Source organism: Balaenoptera physalus (assembly GCF_965194825.1).
Source record: "Balaenoptera physalus genome assembly, chromosome: 6".
Lineage (NCBI taxonomy): Eukaryota > Metazoa > Chordata > Mammalia > Artiodactyla > Balaenopteridae > Balaenoptera > Balaenoptera physalus.
In genome coordinates, this window is record NC_138885.1 from 8,404,853 (window position 1) to 8,427,115 (window position 22,263).

General features: G+C 51.7%; 1 protein-coding gene across 1 annotated transcript in view; it reads right to left on the reverse strand.

Moving 5' to 3' along the window:
- Positions 1–1,567: 1,567 nt before the first annotated feature.
- GYPC (glycophorin C (Gerbich blood group)) overlaps positions 1,568–22,263 on the reverse strand; it is a 42,272-nt gene continuing 21,576 nt past the window's right edge. Inside the window, exons 2-3 of the mRNA XM_082465953.1 lie at positions 4,365–4,415; positions 1,568–2,264 (exon numbers count right to left, since the gene is read on the reverse strand). Coding sequence (XP_082322079.1) covers positions 2,068–2,264; positions 4,365–4,415 — 248 coding nt within the window. The 3' untranslated portion in view covers positions 1,568–2,067. The remainder of the gene's footprint in view (positions 2,265–4,364; positions 4,416–22,263) is intronic.

Genomic DNA, 22,263 nt, shown 5'->3' on the forward strand with positions numbered 1-22,263 from the left:
GAGTTGGCCAGGGAGGTCAAGCGAGTTGCCCAAGATTCCAGGACCAGGACAGGGGGATCCAGGCCCCAAACCCAGGGAGCAGGGCCCTGCAGTCTGCACTGCAGCCTCTGGGAGCCATTATCACTCACTAGTGGGAAGGATGGGGTGATGCTGTGATTCATAAGAAATATATATTTGGTCATTCAGATGACCAAAATACATTTCTCATATATATTTATTTGGTCTTTGTCCACCGTTCCTGGCTCACAGCTTCCAAAACCCTTGGAATTTCCTAAGTGCTGAGAGTGATAAAGGTGTCTTTTGTTATTTGAATGAGGTGATTTTTGGAAGCCCCTAAGGTTGGGGGCTGGTTGTCAGGGGAACCAACCACCTGACTAGAGGTTTGTAACTTTCAGTCTCACTCCCTTGATTTCCAGGCGGGAGTAGGGCTGGAGGTTGATGGTCAATCATCATTGACCAGTGATTTAGTTAATTATGATTATGTAATGAAGCCTCCATAAAAACCCAAAAGGACAGTTTTTTGGCCCTTTTTCAGAGAGCTTCTTGTTGGGGGAGCCAGAATGCTTCTGTGCCACTGTGCTGGGGCCCTGTTCAGGACCTCATCCTATGCTATCACTTTACCTGGTTGTAGATTCTTAACCTTTAATAACCTTACATATATATATATTTTTAATTGAAGTATAGTTGATTTAAAATGTTGCGTTAATTTCTGTTGTACAGCAAAGTGACTCAGTTACACACATATATTCTTTTCCTCAGTTACACACACACATGCTTTTTTGTATGCTTTTACGTTATGATTTATTGCAGGATACTGAATATAGTTCCCTGTGCTATACAGTAGGACCTTGTTGTTTATCCATTGTATACATAATAGTTTGCAGTTTGGGGTTCAATAACTTTTGATAGTAAATCGGTAATCTGTGAGTAAACTGGTTTTCCTGAGTTCTGCAAGCCCTTCTAGCAAATCAATTGAACCCCCGGAGGGGGTCGTTGGAACCTCCAGTTTGTAGCTGGTGGGTCTGTCACTGACATCTGTGGTGAGGGTGGTCCTGTAGGACTGAGCCCTCTACCTGTGGAATCTGATTCTGTCTCCGGGGAGACAGTGTCAGCATTGAGTTGAACTGCTTGTTGCTGTAGGGAAGCCTCCTCCACACGTTAGAATTGGGCTTGGGAACCCTTTTCCGATGGGGTTCACTCGTATTTTTAACAGGTCCATTCTTTCTAATACCAGGTATTTGGGAACCAGTGTTTCAGCTAGTGCCCTGGGGGCTGGGGCAACCTATTTCTAGAGGGACACTGCACTCGTGCATTTGTTCCCTGAAGCTGTGCCCAGGTGGGGAAGATGTATGCTGGTCACTGGGCCTTCCCTGTCTCCCTCCCTGGTGGGGCCCAGGAGCCATCTGTACACACTGTGTTCTCTGACAACCGCCCCGTGGAGCCCGAAGTGGCCGTCCCAGTATCAGCTGGCGGAGTCGATCAGAGAACACAAAATTGCATGGATAACAAGTAAGCCCTGGGCAGCCTTTATCTTTCCCTAAACAATCACAGTCATGTCATTCGACTCTGAATGCTCCATTACGTTTCAGATTTATTTCCAATCATTCAGAGCTGCATCCATGGGAGACAAAGGTGCCTTTGAGCTCCGGCACCTGCTGTTCCCCCCAAATGTCAAGGGCTGACATTTGATGTCTTTATCCGCAGTCGGCATGACGATGACTCACCCCTTGCTCCCCAGCTCCTAGGCCCACAGCCCCATTCACACCCAGCACGGACTTCCATGCCCCGCACGCCGGTGGCAACGTGCACGGCCCAGGAGGAGCTGACCTCCTCCCGCTCTTCCCTCTGGCAGAGCTTGCCTGGGTCCCCGGGAGAGGCCTCTCCAGCTGGGTTCCTCCTTCGCTCCCTCCCCCACTGGGCGGCACCCAGTGTCCCAGGCGAGGTGTGTGTCTTGGGGTGCGGGGGGGGGGGGGCGCTCGCGGGCTGCCTGGTGCTGCAGGTGGGGGGATGGGGCTTTCTCTCCTGGACGGGGAGGCGCTGAGGGGAGGTGAGTCCTGGTAAAGTCCTTCAGATGAAGTACTCCTTTCTGCTGCTGTCACCGTTGTCCTGGAGGGCCGGGTCGTCCTGCAGGGCCGCGTCGGCGCTCTCGGCAAACTCCGTGCCCTTGGCCTCGTTGGTGTGGTACGTGCCCTTGTGTCGGTACATGTAGTGCAGCATGAGGAGGAGGAGGCAGACCAGCACGAAGGCCACGGCCGCGATCACGCCTGCGGGAGCGGAAGCACAGGGCTCTGTGTCGGGGGGAGAGGCCGGGCCGGGATGGGGGAGGACGCAGGCAGGACCCACAGGGTTTGCTGGGACAGACACACTGCTGGACAGACACCAAGTCCAGACAGGCTGGCTCCTTCCTGCCTCACTCTTGCCCTGCCCAGGGCACTTGCCCCTCACCTGTGCCCATCTAAGCTACCCCTGACCTCCCCTCTCCCTCCGTTCAGCATCCTCAGACTGAGGCTGGAATCTTATCCCAGAACCGACCCTGCTCCGAGGCGCTCCCATTCCACTGACGAAGGCAGACCTAAGTGCACCAGCCACAGAACGCAACTCGCGGGTGTGCCTAAAACTATAGGTTCACGAGACTGGGAACTTTCAGGGATTTTTTTTTTTTTTTAGAGATAAGTTTAATTCAAAGAATAAGGTATTTTATATGTAGTTATTAAAAGGGTGGAAAAATTATTTTATAAAGACACAATCATTTTTTAAAGCCTGGCAAATACAGAGAAACATAAATGGTCGTTAACATGTCCTTAATCCTTCGGCTCAGAAATCACTGCAGTTAACAATTTCATATCTTTCCCTCCCAAGAAGCATTCATGTTTAATCGAAGTTCTCCTTCAATCTTCAGATGAATGGCCCTCTCTAAACCTTTGTAACACTTCAGTATTTAGAACTTGCAATCACTTTCAAACTCTTCTTACTGGAGTCCCTCTGGCCGATTTACGATTCTCCAAACACGTTTTATTTGACCATTTTTCCATGTCTTTGCACATGTTCTCTCTGCTGAAAATACTTTCCCCTCCCCTTGCCTTCCTGGTAAACTTGGATGCTGCCTTCAGAATCCAGCCTCTACCACCTCCTCTAAGAAGACTCCTTTGCCCTACTCTCCTGGCCCTGCAGAGCAAATCACTCCATCCCTTAGCATTTCTGCTATACTTTGTAAATCTGATAACTCTGAGATTTAAAAGCAGGACAGCCCCAGCTGAGGGGTTTCCTGGGCATGGGATTGAAGAGCTAGAACCGGGAAAGTGCCGGGAAGACTGGGCTGAGCCGGCTGCCCTCTGGGCACCAGGAGCGGGCGGGGGCGAGGGCCGCCCCTGGTGAAGTGTGATGTGTGATCCTCAGCCCACGGCTCCCCTGTGCTCCTGGGAGGCGGGTCTGCAGGAGGGGTTGGGAGGTGGGGCTAGAGGGCTGGTCAGAAGGAGCGGGTCACTCAGGCCTTTGGAGTGATGGGGTGAGAGGGCAGGACAGAAGAGTTTGGGTAGGGCTAACGGGTGGCACTCCCACGTGGGGAGGTTCAAGTTCAGGTGTTTGCTTTGAAACCCCAGAACAAACCCTCTGCCTTGACTTAGAAGGTGGGTTTACTGGGGGAGGGGCCTTTGGAGAATATGTAGAGGCTACAACCGTTCCCAAGTCCCAGCTTTGTGGGACAATTTCCTCAACTCCCCGCTGCCTTTAGGGGACACTTCTGTCTGCATGATGTTAATGGTATTGTCTAAGAAAAAGAAGGTTCAGCCGTTCAGTGAGTAGGAGAACATCAGGGTGATTGCCTGCTTTTATTTATTTATGTTGAAACGTGAAGTTCCCTGAGCTAGCAATGAGCTAAGGAGAAGTGTGAAGCTCAGAAGGACACCGCAAGCTATAGTTCACGGACTTAGTCTGTCCTGAAACACAGTTTGGGGTCACAGCTGTGACCAGTGGGGGCCAGTGTGGGGTTCAGAGCAAGGCTAGGGCAGAGTTAGGATGGAGAGACAGGGGCGTGAGACCTAGAACAAGGAGCAGTGTGGCTTGAGGGAGCCGGGAGAGAAGTCAGGGAACCCTGGTCAGCCCTCCAACCGCACCCCTTCCTCACCAGAGCGGCTCTCCCTCCAGCCCCCCTTCCCTGTGGATCTAGGGTCCTGACAGGCCCTGATGCAGGTGCCTTGGCACCTCACCCACCAGGATGCTGTGTTGGACATTTTCTTACAGAGCCAGAGTCCCCCGGTCCACCTTCAAACTACCCTTGAGGGAAGGAAAGCAGGGTCATGGCAGGTCCTCCCTTGAGTGTTTCCTCTGACCCTCCTGGCTGTTTGAGGGGCCCCCGGACGGCGTACCTGCAATGACGGCGATGTCTATCTCACTCGAGGCCATCCCGGGGTCGGGCTCTGTGGACAGAACAGAAGAGCCTGAGGTGAGAGAGGACGGCTGCCCATGCCATGCACTGGCCCAGGGTGCATGGGAAACTGCGTGGCACGCAGACAGGCCTCCGGCCGGGGGCGCATAGAGCCGGGCCCAGGCTCTCCATGTCCGCTGACCGTTGCTGGAGCGCATCGTGTCACTCCCAGTGCTATCAGACCCCATTACGGCATCTCCAGGACTGAGCCAGCCATATGTGAGGGACCTCTGCTGCATCCCTGACCCAGAGCCCTGCCTGCACCTGCAGATGCTCACCAGACACCTGCGGGGGTGTGAGGGCAGGCACCACTGTGTTAAGTGCAGTGTCACCTGCCTCTTCAGCCCTCAGCTTTTCTCATGATGTTGGTAAAAACAGACCACCTGTGGGGTGTCTACACATGTCAGGTGTTGGTTTAGTTGCCATCCATCTAGTATACCAGGTACGTGGTATTATTAACCCATTTCACAGGTGGGACACTGAGGCTCAGAGAGTGATGTGCCCACCGTCACACAGATGGTCTGGTGGGCGAGCTTGAGGCCGGGACTTAAGGCTGTGCTCTCTGGGGGGCACTTTCTCTCTTCTCACTTGAAGACGCCCCTCCCAGGAGGGCTCCTATCCAGAGATCCCTCCCTAAGACCCTCCGCAGGCCTCTGCATCCTTCTTCTGAGGGAAGGGCCACTCGGTGGTGCTATCCAAGTTACTAAGTGCGTTTTTCAGAAGCTCAGTGGTCTAGCCAGAAGGCTACGATGTCCAGGAGAGCAGGGACCTCTCCTCTGGCATATGTGTGAGAGGAAAGATTTATTAGAGCACGGAAATATCAGTGTTCACATGGAAATCCCATGTTCCCGTTACAAGGGCTCCACGTATTAAAGCAGAGAAGGCTGCTTCACAATAGTCATTTCCGCTCAGATAATCACTTTAATTATAGCGTGATGAGGTCATTCTCCCCAGCGCAGCTGCCAGATGCCTCTTTCTGATAAGAAGCTGGCTGGTGGTGGAGGGAAGTGGGGGGGTCCAGGCTTGAGGCCCGGAGGAGGAGAGCCAGGCTGGGAACTCTGAGGCCAGCACAGAGCCTAGAGGTGGGGGAGAGGAGAAAACAAGGCCTCAAGTCAGCAAAGAGACAGAGCAGGTATCAGGGCAGGGGGAGGGAAGTACAGACAGGAGAAGGTCAAATGGATGCTGGACTTTGCAATCCAGGGTGGTCAAGTGCAGCCTGGGACTTAGTATCTAGCACATAGTAGGTACTCTAAACATTTACTGAATGCATGATCAAGGAGATAAATGCACACAATAAATGAATGCATGCAGAAGCCAGAGTTCTAGAACTTACTCCATCACTGAGCACCTCCCATTTCAGCAAGAAAGAATAGCCCCTTCCTTAAGTTGGCATGGATGGTTGTAGAAGCTCAAACACCCAGGATTGCTGTTAGGAATTTTCCAGGTGAAAGCAAGCCTTTCTTAACTCAGTTTGTCCAAGGCAGCCAGGATTAGAAAGGACTGCTATTTCTTCTTTTAAAAACAATTAGCAATTGCTTACCATGTGCCAGGTACTGTTCTTAGCACTTAATGTGTTTTAACTCAAATAGTCCCTGTGACAATGCCATTCGGTAGCAGTTATTATTGTCCCCTTTCTACAGATTTGGAAGCTGAGTTCCAGAAAAGTGTAATTGATTTCTCTGGGTCAGAATCTCTCCTGTTTGAGCCTGAGCAGCCTCAAGATGACATGCCTAACCCTGCAGGGCCCTGCTCAGTGGTGAGCCTGGGTAAGCTGGGTGAGGACCAGAGGTATTCGGCTTGGATCACTTGGAGTGAATTTCTTGGCTTGGGCGTAAGGACCAGAGCTGAATTTGTTCAAGTTGCACCATGTGACTGGACTCCAGGGTAGTGACACTTCAGCCTGGCCAGACCGGCCACCTAGGTCAGAACTGGCACAGAGGAGGAAGCTTGGGCATGTCTGGGAAGGTGGGGATGGTATAAGACAGTGGTTGTCAAAGTGTGGTCTCTGGAACAGCGGCATTTCCTGGGAGCCTGTTAGAAATGCACATTCCTGGGCTCCACCCCAGACCTACTGTACCAGAAACGCTGGGGCTGGGGCCCAGTAATCTGTGGTAACAGGCCTGCAGGTGATTCTGATGCACGCTCAGGGTTGAGAACTGCTGGTGTAAGAGAAGGCTTCCCAGAGAGGGTTTATCAGGATGGGCCCTTGAAGGATGAATAGGAGTTTGTGGCACAAACAAGAGTATAAGCATTTCAGGCAGAGAGCTTAGCCCCTACAACAGCCCCTCACCTCTCTCTAGTTCTCAGTTTTCTCCCCAAATGACTGCTTGCCATCCATGGCACCTAGGGTCCTGAAACCTGGGCTTTGATCTCTTGCTTCTGGAGATGCTGCAGTGATAGTCCTCGCTGGCTACACCACCTCATGCTGCTTCAGCCAGCAGCAATGGTATGGGATATTTGCCGAAGGCTAGTTGGAGTGAGCTTGGATCCCTCCCAGGAAGTTGATGGGTTGCTGTGCAACTGGATTACGAGCCTGGAATGAGAGTCCAGCCCTTGCTGAGTTTCAAGGGTAAGTAGGAGCTTGGGATTAGAATCACTCTGAGCTCAGGAACTGGGGTGGGGGCCGATGAGCAGCTTGAGGGAGGTGGATTTTATGGCAAAGAAAGGTGTTATTTATGGCCAAGTGTGCATCTGAGATCAGAACAGACAACGGTCTACTCCTGAGATTGGACAAGCATGAGCGGCCTCCACCCTTTCTGTAGAGACCCAAAGCGCCCTGCGTGTTTCCTTCCTAGCTCTCCTCAAGGTTGCAACGTCCCCGCCGGAGAGAAAGCTCTTCGAGTCCCAGAACCACATCTGTCTTACTCATAGTCCTGCGTGCCTGGCACAGAGTAAGAGTTGTTGAGAGTTATTTGAAAGCCTAGTGCTGTCTGGGGAACAGAGGATGAAACTGCGCCCTGCACTGTCCCCATCACTCTGATGGCCCTTGGGTTCAAATCCTGGCTTGACTGACTCAATGGCAGCGTATTCAGTGAAATGCTTAATACCGACTGGCTTTAGTTTCTGTGTGTGTAAACAGGGATAACAAACCCACTTTGTGGTAAGTGTTAGAAATGATACACACACATGTGATAAATATTGTATATATGTTATATAGACAGTTACTATGTGGTACGTAGCTCAGAATAGGTGTTTTTCAGTTGAAGCCACTGTTTTGATTGTGAGTCTTATTATTACTCTGGTCTGCATGGAATTCAATGCCATTCACCTAAGGGACCAGTTCCCAGATGCTGTGGGTCCAGGCAGACGCTGGATGCTGGTCGTGAATTCCCAGCATCGTCCGGCTGACAGTCAGACAGCACCAGATGCTCAGTGTCTCTCTTTCCCGTATCACTTCAGGGACCAGGAGAGCTTCCAAGAAACAAAACGTGAGTCTCTGACCTCAGGGGGCTTACAGTTTCCCTGGGTGGTGTGATTGTGATGGATGAATTATTTAGGGCAGTGTTTGTCACACAGGAAGCCCCAAGTCACTGGTGGGTCACAACCAGCTAGAGAGAGAAAGAGGCAAAGAAAGAGAAAGGGAGGGAGAAATGAAGAAAGAAACCAAAACAGGAAAAGAGAGAAGAGACAGAGAAAATAGCTTAGAAACCACCAGATCCATCATCGGCAGTCGGGATACTGTTTGGGGAGCTCTGATTTCTTTTGTGCACACACACCACAAGCATATGCATCTGAGTCACAGTGTAAAGGGGGTTTCTTACTGAGGGCGGCATTTACCACGATTTTCGGAGACCGTGATTTAGACAACAGCACGACAAGAGGGAATACACGAAACCCTTCGTGTCCTACAGTGTCGGGTTCAAGGGTAGCCCGTCTAAGAGATCAAGCAAGGAGCAGGCAGATGGAGAACAAAGCACAGCCTCATACCAGTGAAGGCTGATGTGGGTGATGGCGGCGGAATGGCCAAACAGCCTGACACCTCTGGGCTTCTGAACACCCCGGTGTGGCCACTTAGCTGCAGGCCTTGCCACAAGGCCAGGGCCAAGGGCAGGGACAACAGATGTTTCCCGTAGCTGTGGATCCAGAGAGGGAGAGGAAGGGAAGTGTTGTTCCTGCCCCCAGCTCACAGGCAGGGAAGTCACCACCTCCCATGGAGGCATGGTGGGGAGCGAGGGCAGGGATCAGGGAGAGAGGCTGATGCTTTCCTAGAGGCCTCGGGAAATTTCGGGGGTGGGAAGAATGTTCCAGGACTAGGGAAGTTCTGACACAAGTCCTGGGGGCTCAGCCTCAGGGGGAGCAGGAGGGGGAGGGGGACTTACTAGGCAGCAGGCTCTGGGTGAAGTTGCCACTTATGTTCCTCATAGCAAGCGAGCAAAAGGGAAGTGTTTGTCCCCAGAGAGCTTGAGCAAGGGGTCAACATCTCACAGCCAAAAGAGGCAGAGTCTGTGTTGTAACCTGGGATTCCCGGCTTTAAAATGTGTGCTCTCTCCAGAGCGCAAGCTGCCATGGTTGGGAATGGCTTCTCTCCTGTGCCATCTGCGATGTGGCTGCAGCCAGAGCCCTGCTGATTCTCTAGGTCTGCAGGGTGGTCAGCCGCGTGTTTCCTGGTCAAAGGCAGCACCCCTGGGAGGTAGCAGGGTGCAGAGGTGATTCTCCGCTCCAGCTGGCAGCTTGGGCACAGCTAACAGGGTGCAGCACTTTAGCAGCAGCTGGATCCTCAGGGCTCCAGGGGTGCTTTTCAGACGTCAACAGAGAGCAGTGCTCAGGCACTGGCTCCAGGGACACAAGTCGACCCTCTTGTTGCCACCAAGAGCCTTGCTTCTCTTGTGTTTTCCGATGAAGCTGTGCTGGGAAGTGCTTTTTCCTGCAAGGGTTTGTCTTCAGCACCTCCTGACCCACCTCTAATGGTTTTTCCTATTGCCTCAGGGGTCCTGCAGGAAGCACCCCATTCCTGTTTCCCATCACCCACCTGGTCCAGCCAAGAGGAAGAATTCAGGCACGGGGCAGAAGAATCTGGGAAGAGTAAGATTATTTGAGCCTTAGTAGCACGAAGGGAAACGCTTGTTGACCAAAAGGTTTGTCATCAAGTCCTTGAAGAATTCATGCCATGACAATGGTGTCAATGCCAGCAGTTGGCAGACGTGGCAACCACATCTGCTGCTTGATGGTTTGCTCTGTGCTACTTACACTGAGAGCCTTCTTTTTCAGGGGGCTTGGGGGGTGATGGCTTTGCGTGAGGCTGGCTTGGGTTCAGGGGAAGGACAGGAACGTTTGTGACCCTAGATAGTTCTCCTTGGCTCACACTGGAGTTTCTCCTTCCTTTTCTAGATTCTGGCCTCAAAGGCCTGATGCAAGTGAAGTAGAAATCAGCTGACCATTGACGTTTACTAACTGACTTTCCTTTGTGGTAAGAAAAAGGTCAAAGACATTTACTTTTCTTTGATGGTCTGTTGTTATCTCGCACTGAAAGGGTGTAGCATTCAAGCTACAACAGGGGGTGAAGCACTGGGGCCTGCGAGGGGGTAAGGAGAGGTAGACTCCCTGCTCTGGAGAACAGAGCCATTCCCGGCATCAGTAAACTGGGGAAGATGCAGCCTGGGGGCAGAGGCAGGAGAGGGGGTCTTCCTGCCTCTGGATCCTTGCTCAGGGAGTTTTCATACTCAGGCAGTGTCGTTTGGGGGATGTACTCAGGGGAGGGGAACTGAAAGTGAGGATGCTGTAACTCACAGCCCAGAGTGTCCAGGCTTTCCTCCACCTATATTTCCCTGCTATTATCCCTGAGCTTTTTGGTTTTTTAAATTGAGCCTTATTCCAATACAACGACCAGTCTGCCTCAGTTGAGCTACAGGGTCTAAGTAAAAGGAAATTTTACTGCTTTGTCTCTGTTCCTGGGGCCAGAGTATAAAAAATGGAGCCCCTGTCTCCCCAGCCCAGGATGGTGACAGCAGTGGAAGTCAGCAAGAAGCCCTAAAGGCGGTGGGGAGGGCGCATCTGGGGAGACAAGGGTCTGCTGAGCAAGATGAATTCGCCACTGTCCACCTGCGGACGCTCCTCTGAGAGAGGGGACCTTGTCAGCTTAGGCTGTGTGGGGTTTGGGGTTTGTTCAGGAGGTAGCAAATATCCCCCGGGCACAGAGTGAGGAAAGGGAACCACCGTTCCCACCCCACACCCTGCGCCCACCGCCTCCTGAGGATCTGAGGGTTTCTAAGAAAATGGAATTCAAAAGAGGCAGGAAGAAGGGGAGGAGAAGATCCCAGTCCGGCTGCTGTGCCTGGTGCTGGGGAGGATGCTGGAGCTTGGTCTCCGTCCGCTGCGCAGGCTGGGGTCGGGGGGGCTGGAGAGGTGTCTGGTTCAGCAGGCGTCAACAGGGGCTCAGACTTGAGACAATGCCGAGACCGCCGAAAGGAGCTCAGCAGGTTTGCTCTTCCCGGGAGGAGGAGAAAGCCTGCCCCGGAGACAGCTGGTGTGGCTTTGCTCACTGGGAGAGGAGACCCAACTATTCAGCTTCTGATTTGCACCTGTCTGTCTCTTTATCAAGCCCACTGATCTTCATGTTGAAAGGAGCACAAGTTTAAGAGGAAACGGAGGCTGAGGAGGAGAGGAGGTGGATGTCACCCGAGAATGAGATAGCGTCCCTGCTCTGACCAAGGTCAGGGTCCAGGCTCCGGAGGCCCTCACACCCGTCCAGGAGAGGGGCGCACTGGAGCCCTCCTCTCCGTGTGTGCACAGGACCCGCGCTCAGCCTCTGGGGTTTGTGCGGTGTCTGGGTCGGTGTGTGGAGCTGGTGTCAAGGCCTCTTATGCTGTGGCCGTTCCCAGCTGACGGCCCCCTCCTTCGTCTTACTCTGTCCGGCTAGGTCGAGCGGCACCTCGGAGGTGGGATTTGTCCTCACTGGTAGTTCTGCAGCTCTGTTCCCGATCCCTACCCAGATCCAGCCCATTTTCTCAGCCTCAGGCTCCCCAGGCTCGGCTGGGCTCAGAGGTCCCCAGACACAGTCCATTCCCAAGGCCCCATCTTTCTTCCTCCTCCCGAGAGGGGCTCTGCCTACTCAGAGCTCACTCCTCGACTCCCCTCTGGACTCTTACACGTGCTTCAGCAGCTCACACAGGGGTGACTCTCTGACCTCTGACCTCTGATCCCTAGAGGAAAAGAATGCCTGATTCCCAGGGCGGACACACGTGGCAAGCCTGGCACGGAACGAGGGTTCAGTATGGCGGGTCCTCCAGGGAAACAACATCCTTCACGCCTCTGTTTCTCTTTCAGGGCTAAAGGGACGCTGGGAGCCTGGCAGCATCTGGGAGGAATTTGCTGAATTATGGATAAAGAGGGAACAGATAAATTACTCACCATCCACTGAGTACAAGACGCAAGGCCCTAAGGAGGGAAGGAATTAAACACCCTTAGGAGTCTTACTAGTCTTCTCAAATGGCACGTTACCCATCCTTCCCATCTCGAGGTAGGATGACACCTATGGCATAGCGCAGACTTTCACAGGCAAGTTACCCCACGTCTTGAAGCCTCCTTTCCTGTCTCTGTTACACAGAGATAGTAAAACCCCAGCCTAACAGGACTGACAGCTGAGGCCCTGGTTCTCAAACTTGACTGTGCATCAGAAGTGCCTGGGGGACGGGATCTGTTACATCCCAGCTCCCTGGGTCACTGCCCCCGCCGCCCAGATTCCGAGTCAGCAGGTCTGGGTTGCACCCGAGATTCTGCATTTCTCACATGTTCCCACGCAATGCTGCTGGTCCAGGAGCCTCCCTTTGAGAACCGCTGAGCTCACGACCATAAGTGCTGCTTACAGGGCATGAGGCTCCTTTCAAACACTGTCACACACCCCCCTTTGCAAGGGAGTGATGTGAGGCTTCAGCAACTAGAACTGGGGGCGCCTGGTACCCCCTCAGCAACGCAGACAAGCAGCCACCATCACAGCTGATCTGGCCACGGCCTGAGCTCAGCACCCTTTCTTTCAGGACCAGGTGATGCAGCTGGAGACTTGGCACAGTAACACACTCTGAGAATTTGTCACCTCTGCCGGCTCCCCTGCCCGGCTGGGCGAGGGAACAGGGACCCTGTGGCAGGGTCTGGTAGCTGCCCGCGCCCTCTCATCAATGACCCGTCAGGAGACTGCAGCCTTGTTCTCTGGAAGTTCTGAAAGCGCCCTCAGCTGCCCTGGATGCCCATGTGTGCGCTGACCGCGCTGAGACCCAGGGAAGGAAAAAGAGCCACTGCTGACTCAGCGAAGTACACCTGGGCTCCCACGATGCGGCAGGAAAGCGCTTCCCCAAAGGAAGGTGTCTGGGGCACCAAAATGGCAGAGGAAGGAAGTGGATTCTTGGAGATATGGGGCTGGCCAAAAAGTTTGTTCGGGTTTTCCCGTAAGATGGTACAGAAAAAACCCGAACGACGTTTTTGGCCACCCCAATATTTTGAGGCGCCAGAAAAGGCACTGTGTATCTCAATCTGCATTGCTTGGCTTCCCAGATTCCAGCTCCACCAGAACCGGCGGAAGCTCAGAAGGCTCTGGACATGCGTTTTCCAGCCCCAGCTCCATCTAGATGTGGGAAGACCGAGAGTACCCAGAAAGCTCCCCTGCATACTGGTGAGCTGAGCATGGCGGCCAGGCACAGAGCGGACGGGGGCAGCACGAGGGGTGGTCCTGCAGGGCGACCAAACCCCCCGCCCCACACCTAGACCACCTTGGGAAGTGGCAACCCCAGTCTCCTCATGTGTCCGATGTGATGGCACACCTCTGTAGGCTCCTTGTGAGCTAGAACGTGGTGAGCACCTAGGACAGCGCCTGGCGTAGACTGGCCATTTGACTGTCACTTATTATCCTTGCCCACAGTGTTGACACAGCTTCGGTCAAAGTGGGATTCTCACAAATGAGCAACTTTCATTCCCTCATATGCTCTATGGCCAGTGTATCACCCTGAGCATCAAACACTCCATTTCTAGTCATTGATCTAGAGAAACCATCTGAAACAGGAACAAAGATTCATGCTTGGCAAATGTATTGCCATTGGGTTTAAACTGGAAAATAAAAGAGGACAATCTAAACGTTCCACGTCGAGAAACTCGTTCTGTCAATTACGATACACCCACAGGATAGAATGTTCTGCAGTTACTGAAGGCATGGGTGGGAATTCTGAGCGACAGGAGGAAATGCTTACAGTATGATTTAATGGAGAGGAACAGGATTCTAAATATAAACTATGTCAAATATGCAAAAAAAAGTCTTAGTAAAAGGAATGAAAGGAAATATACTTTCCTGAGATGGTGGCTTTTGGGTGGTTATGGGTGGGGGCTAGGTTACGGGGGTATTGTTTTCTTCTGATATATAATTTTCACACACATCCACACCCACATATACATTCATGCACACACATGACCTCCCATGACCCGCAGCCCCGCCAGTGACCCCCCTGGGCTGACGCAGGGGCTCCTCTAAGGCGCGGTCCCCAGCCTTCACTGGAGGGACCGTGAGCATCTCAGGTTGGTGACAGTTATGTCCCAGCCAGGGCCAAGGATGTAGCTGGTGGGTAGGATCCAGGTATGATGGAGAAGACAGTTCTGCAAGGAGAAGCTGTGCCTCCCAGTGAGATTCGGAAGCCCAGGAAATGGGCCAGCAATGCCCTTCCCAGTCCCGATTTCAGGCTGGGGGACCAGCGTGGGGACCAAGAACTTGACCTCTCCAGCTTAGGGAAGAGCAGAGGCCAGGGTTATAAAGCCTCTCCCTGGGGGCACCTTGGACATCTGGCTGCTGTGACACTTTGTCTGAAGAGAATGTCACCTCCTCCACACCCCTGTGAAAGCAGGGCCAGCCCCCTGCTAGATCTGTGTTTGTGCCTTTGTTTGTTCTCCCATTCACACCCCAAGGCTCCGCCGCTCCCCTGGCCTCCACTTCTCCAGGGACTATATTGCCTGGGGCTCTCTTCCCACTGGAAACCCTCCTTTCTGGATATGGATAATGATGTAATTGCCACCATTTGGGGGCTTGCTTTATAAGTGCATGTATTGGGGCAATTTCTTACAAGAGCCTCCGAGGTGGATGCTATAATGCCTATCACTTTACAGTGGAGCAAACTGGAACTTGCCCGAGGTCACACAGTGGTGACAGGAGGGACTGCGATGGGGTCTGTCTGATTCCAAAACTCATTCTAGAATCATCCCTTCAGAGAAAGTTCACTGAGGGTCCGTCATGTTCCCTGTTTTATTTTTATCTTTTATTTTTTTTAAAGTACAATTTTTTTATTATATTAATGTTCCCTGTTTTAGATCCTGAGGGTCTAACAGTGAACAATGCAAAGAGCCACCCTCAGGGGGCTTCCATTCTGGGGCGGAAGCAGACAATAGGGGGTTAAAAATATGGATCCATGCTATAAGGCCAGGGGGCGATAAATCCTGAAGAAATAAAGAAGGGAGAAGGGGAGAGAGTGTGATCAGGGAGGCCACCCAGAGGGGGCGGCTTTGGGGCTGTGCTAGACTGAATGCTTGTGTCCCCCCCAGAGTCACATGTTGAGACCTAACCCTCAATGTGATGGAGTTAGGCGGCCGCTGGGGGTGACTATGTCATGAGGGTGGAGTCTTCATGAATGGGATTAGTGAGTGTCCTTGTAAAAGAGACCCCAGACAGCTCCCTCAGCCCTTCTGCCACGTGAGGACCCAGGGAGAAGACGGCCAGGAGGTGGGCCCCCCACCAGACCCCACGTCTGCTGGTGCTTTGATCTTGGACTTCCCAGCCTCCAGAACTGTGAGAAATACACATCTGTTGTTTTAGCCCCCAGTCTGTGGTATTCATTATATCAGTCAGAAAGGACTAATACGTGCTGAAATAAGGGAGCCCTGCAGACATCGGAATGAGTGTCCGAAGCAGACACCAGCCAGGCGATGTGTTCCTGGGTGACCCAGGGACCGTGTGCCTGCTGCAGAGTGAGTGAGAAGGGGCAGAGTGTAGAAGGGGCGGTGATGGCACGACAGGCTGGACCCTACGGGCCTCTGCGAGGGATGGGAGGCCAGGGCGGGGGATCCGGCGGGAGCCGTATGAACTGTGTGTGCTTGAGGTCCGTCACTCTGGCTGCTGTGCTGAGGACAGACCCTGGGTAAGGATGGGAGAGGTTACGGCCACGGTCTAGGCAAGTGCTTGGACCAGAACCATGGTGGTACAGGTGATGAGGGACAGGGAGATTTTGGATATATCGGGACTGTGGGGCAACCTGGGCTTGCTGACGGATTAGATGTGGAGTGTGCAAATAAAGAAAAAAAAAAATAGAAGAGTCAAAGTTTGGGCCTGAGCAGGAAGGATGGAGTTGTGGTTCACTAGGAGGGGGACCTGGGGGCAAGGTCTGGTGGGGGGCGACATCAGTGCTGGCTGAGGATGTGTTATGCTCAGGGAGCCTGTTAGATGTGAAATGCACAAAGGTTAGTTTCGAAGACTAGTTAATAAATCTGTATTCTTTTTTTTTTGCACAGAAGCTGGTAATCTAGGACCCATGTGTCAACAACTTTATATATGAATACTTTTTGTGCTTGGTTTACTTGGGTTGGTATGATACATTATAGTTAAGTTCCTTGAACACTGTGGATCCCTCTAATGTGTATGAATGACTGAGGCTTTGTAAATCAAGGGACGTTTCCTCCCTTGCCTGGGGAGAGCTCGGGGAGACGTGAGGGCTGAGGGAGGGGCTGGGGGGAGGCGGTCTCCAGCATCTTGATGGTACTCACAGACCCCCGCGAGTGTGAATGAAGGAGAGGACCCAGAGCTGAGCCCTGGCGCTTGGACACGTGGAGCCCAGGACGAAGCAGGCAGTGAGCCAGGAGGGGCCCAGGGGGAGCGGTACCTGGGAAACAGGGCCACCCACCCCTGCAGCGGCTGGGCGGCCCCCATCACAGCTTCCTCCTGCTCTGTCTACAGCTGCCCCGTGCTCCCCGGGGCCTGTGTGTGTGCCAGACTCCACCTCCTCACACACTATAAACATCACCGCTGAGACCTCCCCCCTCTCTCCTGCGCCATCAAATCGGCCCCCCCCCAGCAGATCCCCCCTGACAGCACGCTGTTCTCCAAACTTAAGAAAAGACAAACCTCCCTTCTTCACACCCTGTCTCTCTCCCATTCCTGGCCCCTTTCTCTGCCCTCCTGTACAGCAAAGCTCCTCAAAAGGATTTCTATACCTTCTTTCCATGTTTCAGGTACTTATTTTTTTCAGTGAAATAAGCTGCCTTGATAATGTCGGTGCTTGGAGGGGTGAGTGGGGGAAGCAATTGGACAGAGAATTCAGGTTTGGGATCACACCAACAGGTGGGACCAGTCAGTGTGAGGATGTGTGAGTATGCGTGTGTGTGCGTGTGTGTGTGTGTGTGAGAGCGGGGTGTGCTCCCAGCCATGGTCAGCTGTTTGAATTCAGGTACACAGGAGGGGGAAGAGCTGTATTTATTGATCCAAGCCTGGGCCAGTAGGAGAAAAGGTTAAGAGAGTTCATTGGGCATTCAACAGAAACCATCTGGGGATACAGCAGTAAACAAAATAGCTAAAAGTTCTTGTCTCTCTGGAGTTTACATTCAAGGAAAAGGATACAGACAAGAAAAAGGAGAAATAAACAAGCTATGGAGTATACTAGATAGTGCAAAGACAGAAAACAAAGCAGAAGAGAGGAGGGGGCTGTGAGTGGGAGTCACAAATTTAAATACTGTGGCCAGGGAAGGTGGCATTTGACTTAGCCCTGAAGGGGGTGAGGGAGGGAATATCTGGAGAAGAGTGTCCCCCACAGCGGGAACAGCAGGTGCAAAGGCCCTGGGGTGGGAGCAGCCCCAGTGTATTTAAGGACCAGCCAGCAGGCCAGTGTGGCCAGAGTGAAGTGAGCCTGGGGTGAGCTGTAGAAGATGCAGTCAGAAACTTAAAAGTGGCTGGATGATGGGCCTGAGATCACTGGACGAGCTTCAGCCCTTATTCTAAAATAGACGGGGGCCATGGAAGAATTTTGAGCAGAAGAGTGGCATGAAGTGACCGTCATGCTGTCAGGTGCTCTGGCCGCTGTGCGGGGGAAGGGGACCAGCTGGGGGCCATGGTACCATCCAGAGGAGAGAGGATGGTGGCTCAGACTTCCGTGGGAGAGGCGAGAGGTGGTGGGTTTGGAATGTCTTTCCTAGGGGCTCTGATGATGGGCTGTGGAGTCTAAGATGCTCAGGGGAAGAAGTGAGGCGATGGAGGGTGGTGGACGGCAGGAAGTGGTCAGGTACTGGATTCGCGGTGCCCACGCGGCTGAGGAACTGCCAGAGTGGAGATGTGAAGTCAGCAGGGGCCCGAGCTAGAAATGCCAGGAGCTGTCGGGGAGCAGGATGGTTGAAATGAAGACTTTGGAAGTCTCCGGGCATGTCTCGTTCTGGTCACGACTGCAGGAGCAGAAACTGATGCCAAAAGCGGGAAATTGAGGTAAGTAGTGTGTGTGTTGGGGGGCTTGGGATGCTGGAGGTGGTATCTGAGAGAGATGGCGGATGATTGCCTGGAGGTGGAGAGCATGATATGTGCATCAGGGAGAAAGGAATAACAGTTGTCTCCAAGTGGCCCATCTCCACGCTGCGCCTGGTGGTGAAGAGCGGGAGGGAAATGGTCACCACCTAAGGGGGTCAGCAGTGTCCTGAGGAGGCAGGCGTCTGCTGCAGGAGAGGGAAGCTGTGCTCAGTGGGGCTGGGCTGGGAGGCCGGGTGGTGCAGCCTGTGGTCCCCGTGGGCTGAGATGTCAGGGAGATGGCAGGTCTCGGGATGGGGGTGACCGAAAGGCCTGGGGGGTCCAGGCGTCCTTGGCATCTGTGTGCCCTTCTCCCTTCCCTGTAGCTTTTCTCTTCTACATCATTCAGTCCCCAGGACGGACCCTCTGGGGATTCAAGGGCTAATATCACTGGCGTCAAGTCCATGGGGCCTGAGAATCTGAGTTGTCTGTCCCTTCCCATTGCCTCGGTGTTGGGGACCAGCCAGCCACATCGAGTCCACGTCCCACTGACCAACATTTCAGAATCTCTGGACTCTCCCAGCCCTCATTTCAGGTAAAAATCCTCTAAATTTGTCTTTTATTGTTGTTTCTTATGTGTGGTGAGCCAGCTGGCCAGAAGGAAGCTCCTGAGAGGTGGAGATGCTGCACCGTGCTATAGATGTTCCTGCTCAGTCATGGAGTTCCGGTCACGTCACCTCCTCTGAGAAGCCTTCCCGGATTTCTGCATGGGGCTTTTGTGCTCCTTCCTCTATTCCTGCAGGGGCAGCAATCTTTCTCGTATATGTTTTAGGCTTTGCAGCCCACATATGGTCTCTGTTCCACATCCTTCTTTGTTTTATCGGTTCGTTTGTTTGTCTGGTATTTTTTTACAACCCTTTAAAAATGTACAAACCCTTCTTAGCTAGTTGACTGTACTGAAATAGGCCACAGGCTGGGTTTAGCCCCCAGGCTGTAGTTTGCTGAACAACTCGTTCAAATCATCATTAAAGTGCTTTGCGGTCGTCTGTCTCTGCACTAATTTTTGAGCTACTAGAGGGCGAGGATTGTATTCGACCCCTCACCATCTGACACAATGCTAGGTGAATGAATAAGTGATGTTGCATAAAATATCCTCTGACATTTCCCAACTGACTCTTTTATCATTATTTTTTCTACATACCTGCCTCTCACATGTTAAATAAATAACCTCCCTAAGAGTCTCCAAGTCAGCTATTAAACAGTCACTCCACAGATGTACACAAAGCTCCCAGTGATATTAATGGCTGTCATTTATTAAGTTCTTTGTTGGCAGCAGACTGTTGCAGAGGTGAAGCCAACATTGTGTGTGTGTGTGTGCACGCGTGCGAGCGTGCGTGCCTGTGCATGTGTGCATACGCACACGTGCTCACCCATGTGATTCAAGTACAGACCACTCGGCCTCTGTGCATCCCATGGTCACGCTGACGTGCCCTCCACGGTCCCAGCTCTCCAGCTGCATCAAGTACGCTAATCCTTACCACTTCTCCAAGCACTTAATTCACTTAAAAAATCATATAATTGCATTTTCAGCATAATTAGGTACCTAATTACATGACTAAATGTCCTCAATCAGGCTGCATGTGTAAAGAATGAGGACGTAGTTAGCCACGTTTTGTTATTAGGTTTCCAGGAGGCTCATCAGTTAGTGAACAGGAGGCAGAAAATGTTTTTCTCTTCCCTTCATGGGGTTTGACAAGCAGGAGAACGAGCGGGACAGTGAGGGTGGTGGGAGGTGGCTGGGGACTTGTGCTGCCCTGGGATCTCGGTTAAAGCCTCGGGAGAGCCTGTCAGATGAGGGCATGGAGTGCTCGCGGTCTACAGACAGACATTACCACTCCCCTCCCGGATGTGCTAACGGGAGGCCAGAGCGACCTAGAGACACAGGACCTTCAGTTCATGGGCCCAAAAGGTGAAGATGGAGCAAAGGATCCTCAACGGAAGGAAAGCATGTTCCTCCTCCACTCCCTGGAATGCTTCTCCTCCCCTCAAGCCAGGGTAGGCGCTGCACTAATAGTTACTGCCTTCTCCCCACTCTGGGTGGAAGGGTCCTGAGCCTCACCGTTCCTACGTGTGCAGTGGGGCCATGAGTGAGCCTGCCTCTGGGGGTGGTTGTGAGGATGACGTGAGATGATGTGTATGATGGTGTGGGATGAGTCTGTAAGCAATACACATTAGCTGATACTGAGTGATGCCACTGTGATTTGTTTCTTCTGCTGAAATAGTGTGTGAAAAGGGTGCTAGGAAAGAGAGGGTGCATTCTGATCTAAATACTGGGAGAGTGTTGCTTGGGGTGGTGGTAAAAAGAAGGGCGAATGTACATCAGCAAACTGCTCTTTATAAAAATCGTCTGAAAGTGCTTCAAGGCGGCATCTTGTTGTGGGTGAATGGGTTGCAATGGCAGAGGGATATGGCTGTGAGTCCAGGCTCCTCCACTATGATGTGTGACCCTGTTGCATGTGACCCTCTCCAACCCTCAGCTCACTGATCTGTAGAGAAGGACACACATGCCTGGCTCCCAGGAGGTTAGTACCCAACACATGACAGTTCTTCTTATTATCCACATTTATTTGAGAATAGCTCCTTTTCACACACACCCACACAAATACACATACACACACACTTGGCCTCTGGATGCAGGGTCCCTAGGGGGGAAGCACAGGGGACCAGTTCCTGTGGCTTGGGGGTCAGGGAGTGCTTGTTTATCTCCTGGAAGAGTTGGGCTTCCTGAGTACTTCCTCTGTGCTGTTAGCCCTCTTCTGTCCTCTGGCTATCAGGGCAGGAAATGGGCTTCAGGAAGTCACCAGTTCACCTCCTCATTTTGCATCAGGCAATGGAGCTAGGAAGTTGCTCACCCCTGGCTCAAGCCCCTGTGCTGTCTCGGTGCTCGGGGAGGAAAAGCCATTTCTCTTCACTGCTCCTGCCCCACCACCCCTATGTCCCATCCTCCCACTGTTTCCCTGGCTGATGAAGATAATCTATAATATGTCTCAATCCATCACCCTGGAACACTCCTGCTCCATTTCCCCTGCATCTCTCTCCCCTAAAGGTCTTGTGATTTATGTTTCGCCCACATCAATCTTTTAAAAGCAAAGAAGCCATAAACACACACATAACTCTTCCTCCTGTCAGTTGAAATCCCATGACACAAATGCAATGCCATCTAAATTAAATGTTTCTTTCATAGAAAGTGATAAATGCCCTGGAGACTAATCAAAGAAAGCCAACAAACTTAGAGTTTGTTTCACTTCAGAATTTTGTAGGTGGTTTGTTTAAAGTCCGACAACTGGTTAACGTCTAATGACTGATGGCAATGGTGAGTTGCATCCTCCTGCTGTTTTAATGCAGCCAATATAAACAGGATGCATTGCCCATCTTGCCCCATCAGGAATCTTGGCACCTCAAAATTGGGTTAGAAATCTAATACATATTATGGGGAGAAGGGTAAGTGCAAACACAATTTACTATTCTATTGGACTGGTGTACTAATTTCTTAAACAAGCTAAGTAAGAGAGCAAAAACAGTTACCAAAAAAGACATTAGCCAGTTACAGGGTTGGATCTATTTGAGTGATCAGGACTAGGGAGGGACTCCAAGATAAGCCAGATGGTCTAAGACAATATAGATTTCAACTAACTTTATCCTTATTACTATGGATGATTTTACATTGAGACAAATGTGATTTTTAATTTTACACCTTTCAAGTAACTATTTGGAATAGAAGAAGGAAGGAAAAATATGAATGACTAAATTCAGTACATGTCTTGAGTTTATTTTCCTCTCCTCCTTTTCCTTGTCTTATTACTTCTTCTACCATCACTATCCTATTCAATATCATTAATAAACTTTATCATTCATCTGCTTGGTGAGTAATGAGCAATGAACAGTCTTAAAGGTCAGGTTAGAGAAGATGAGTCTTCTCTTGTAGGCAAGGAGCAGGTGAGAGATTATAGAAAAAGGGAATCTCTAGAAATTTTGTAGCACAGGGATGGAGAGGAGGAGAGCTTTCTCTCTTCTAAGTTTAGAAGAGTCATTGGGAGCTATCAAGAGAGGATCAGCATGACACAATGGGAGATCAACAGGGCTGACAGTAGTGGACATGGAGAAGGTGGTATGGGTGTGAGGTGGGGGGCTCCAGGAAGGCACACCTGACAAGGCTGGGAGTCTTGAGGGTTAGAGAGTTTGAGGTTCTGGAAGGAGTGTGGTTAGCAGTTAATGAAGGAGACATCAGCGTGTTGGAGCATTATGAATACGGATTTATTGTTTTGTATTTAAATATATCCAATTATTGAATCGTTTCTACAATTACATCATTTAAAGCATTAAAAAATTAAGATGG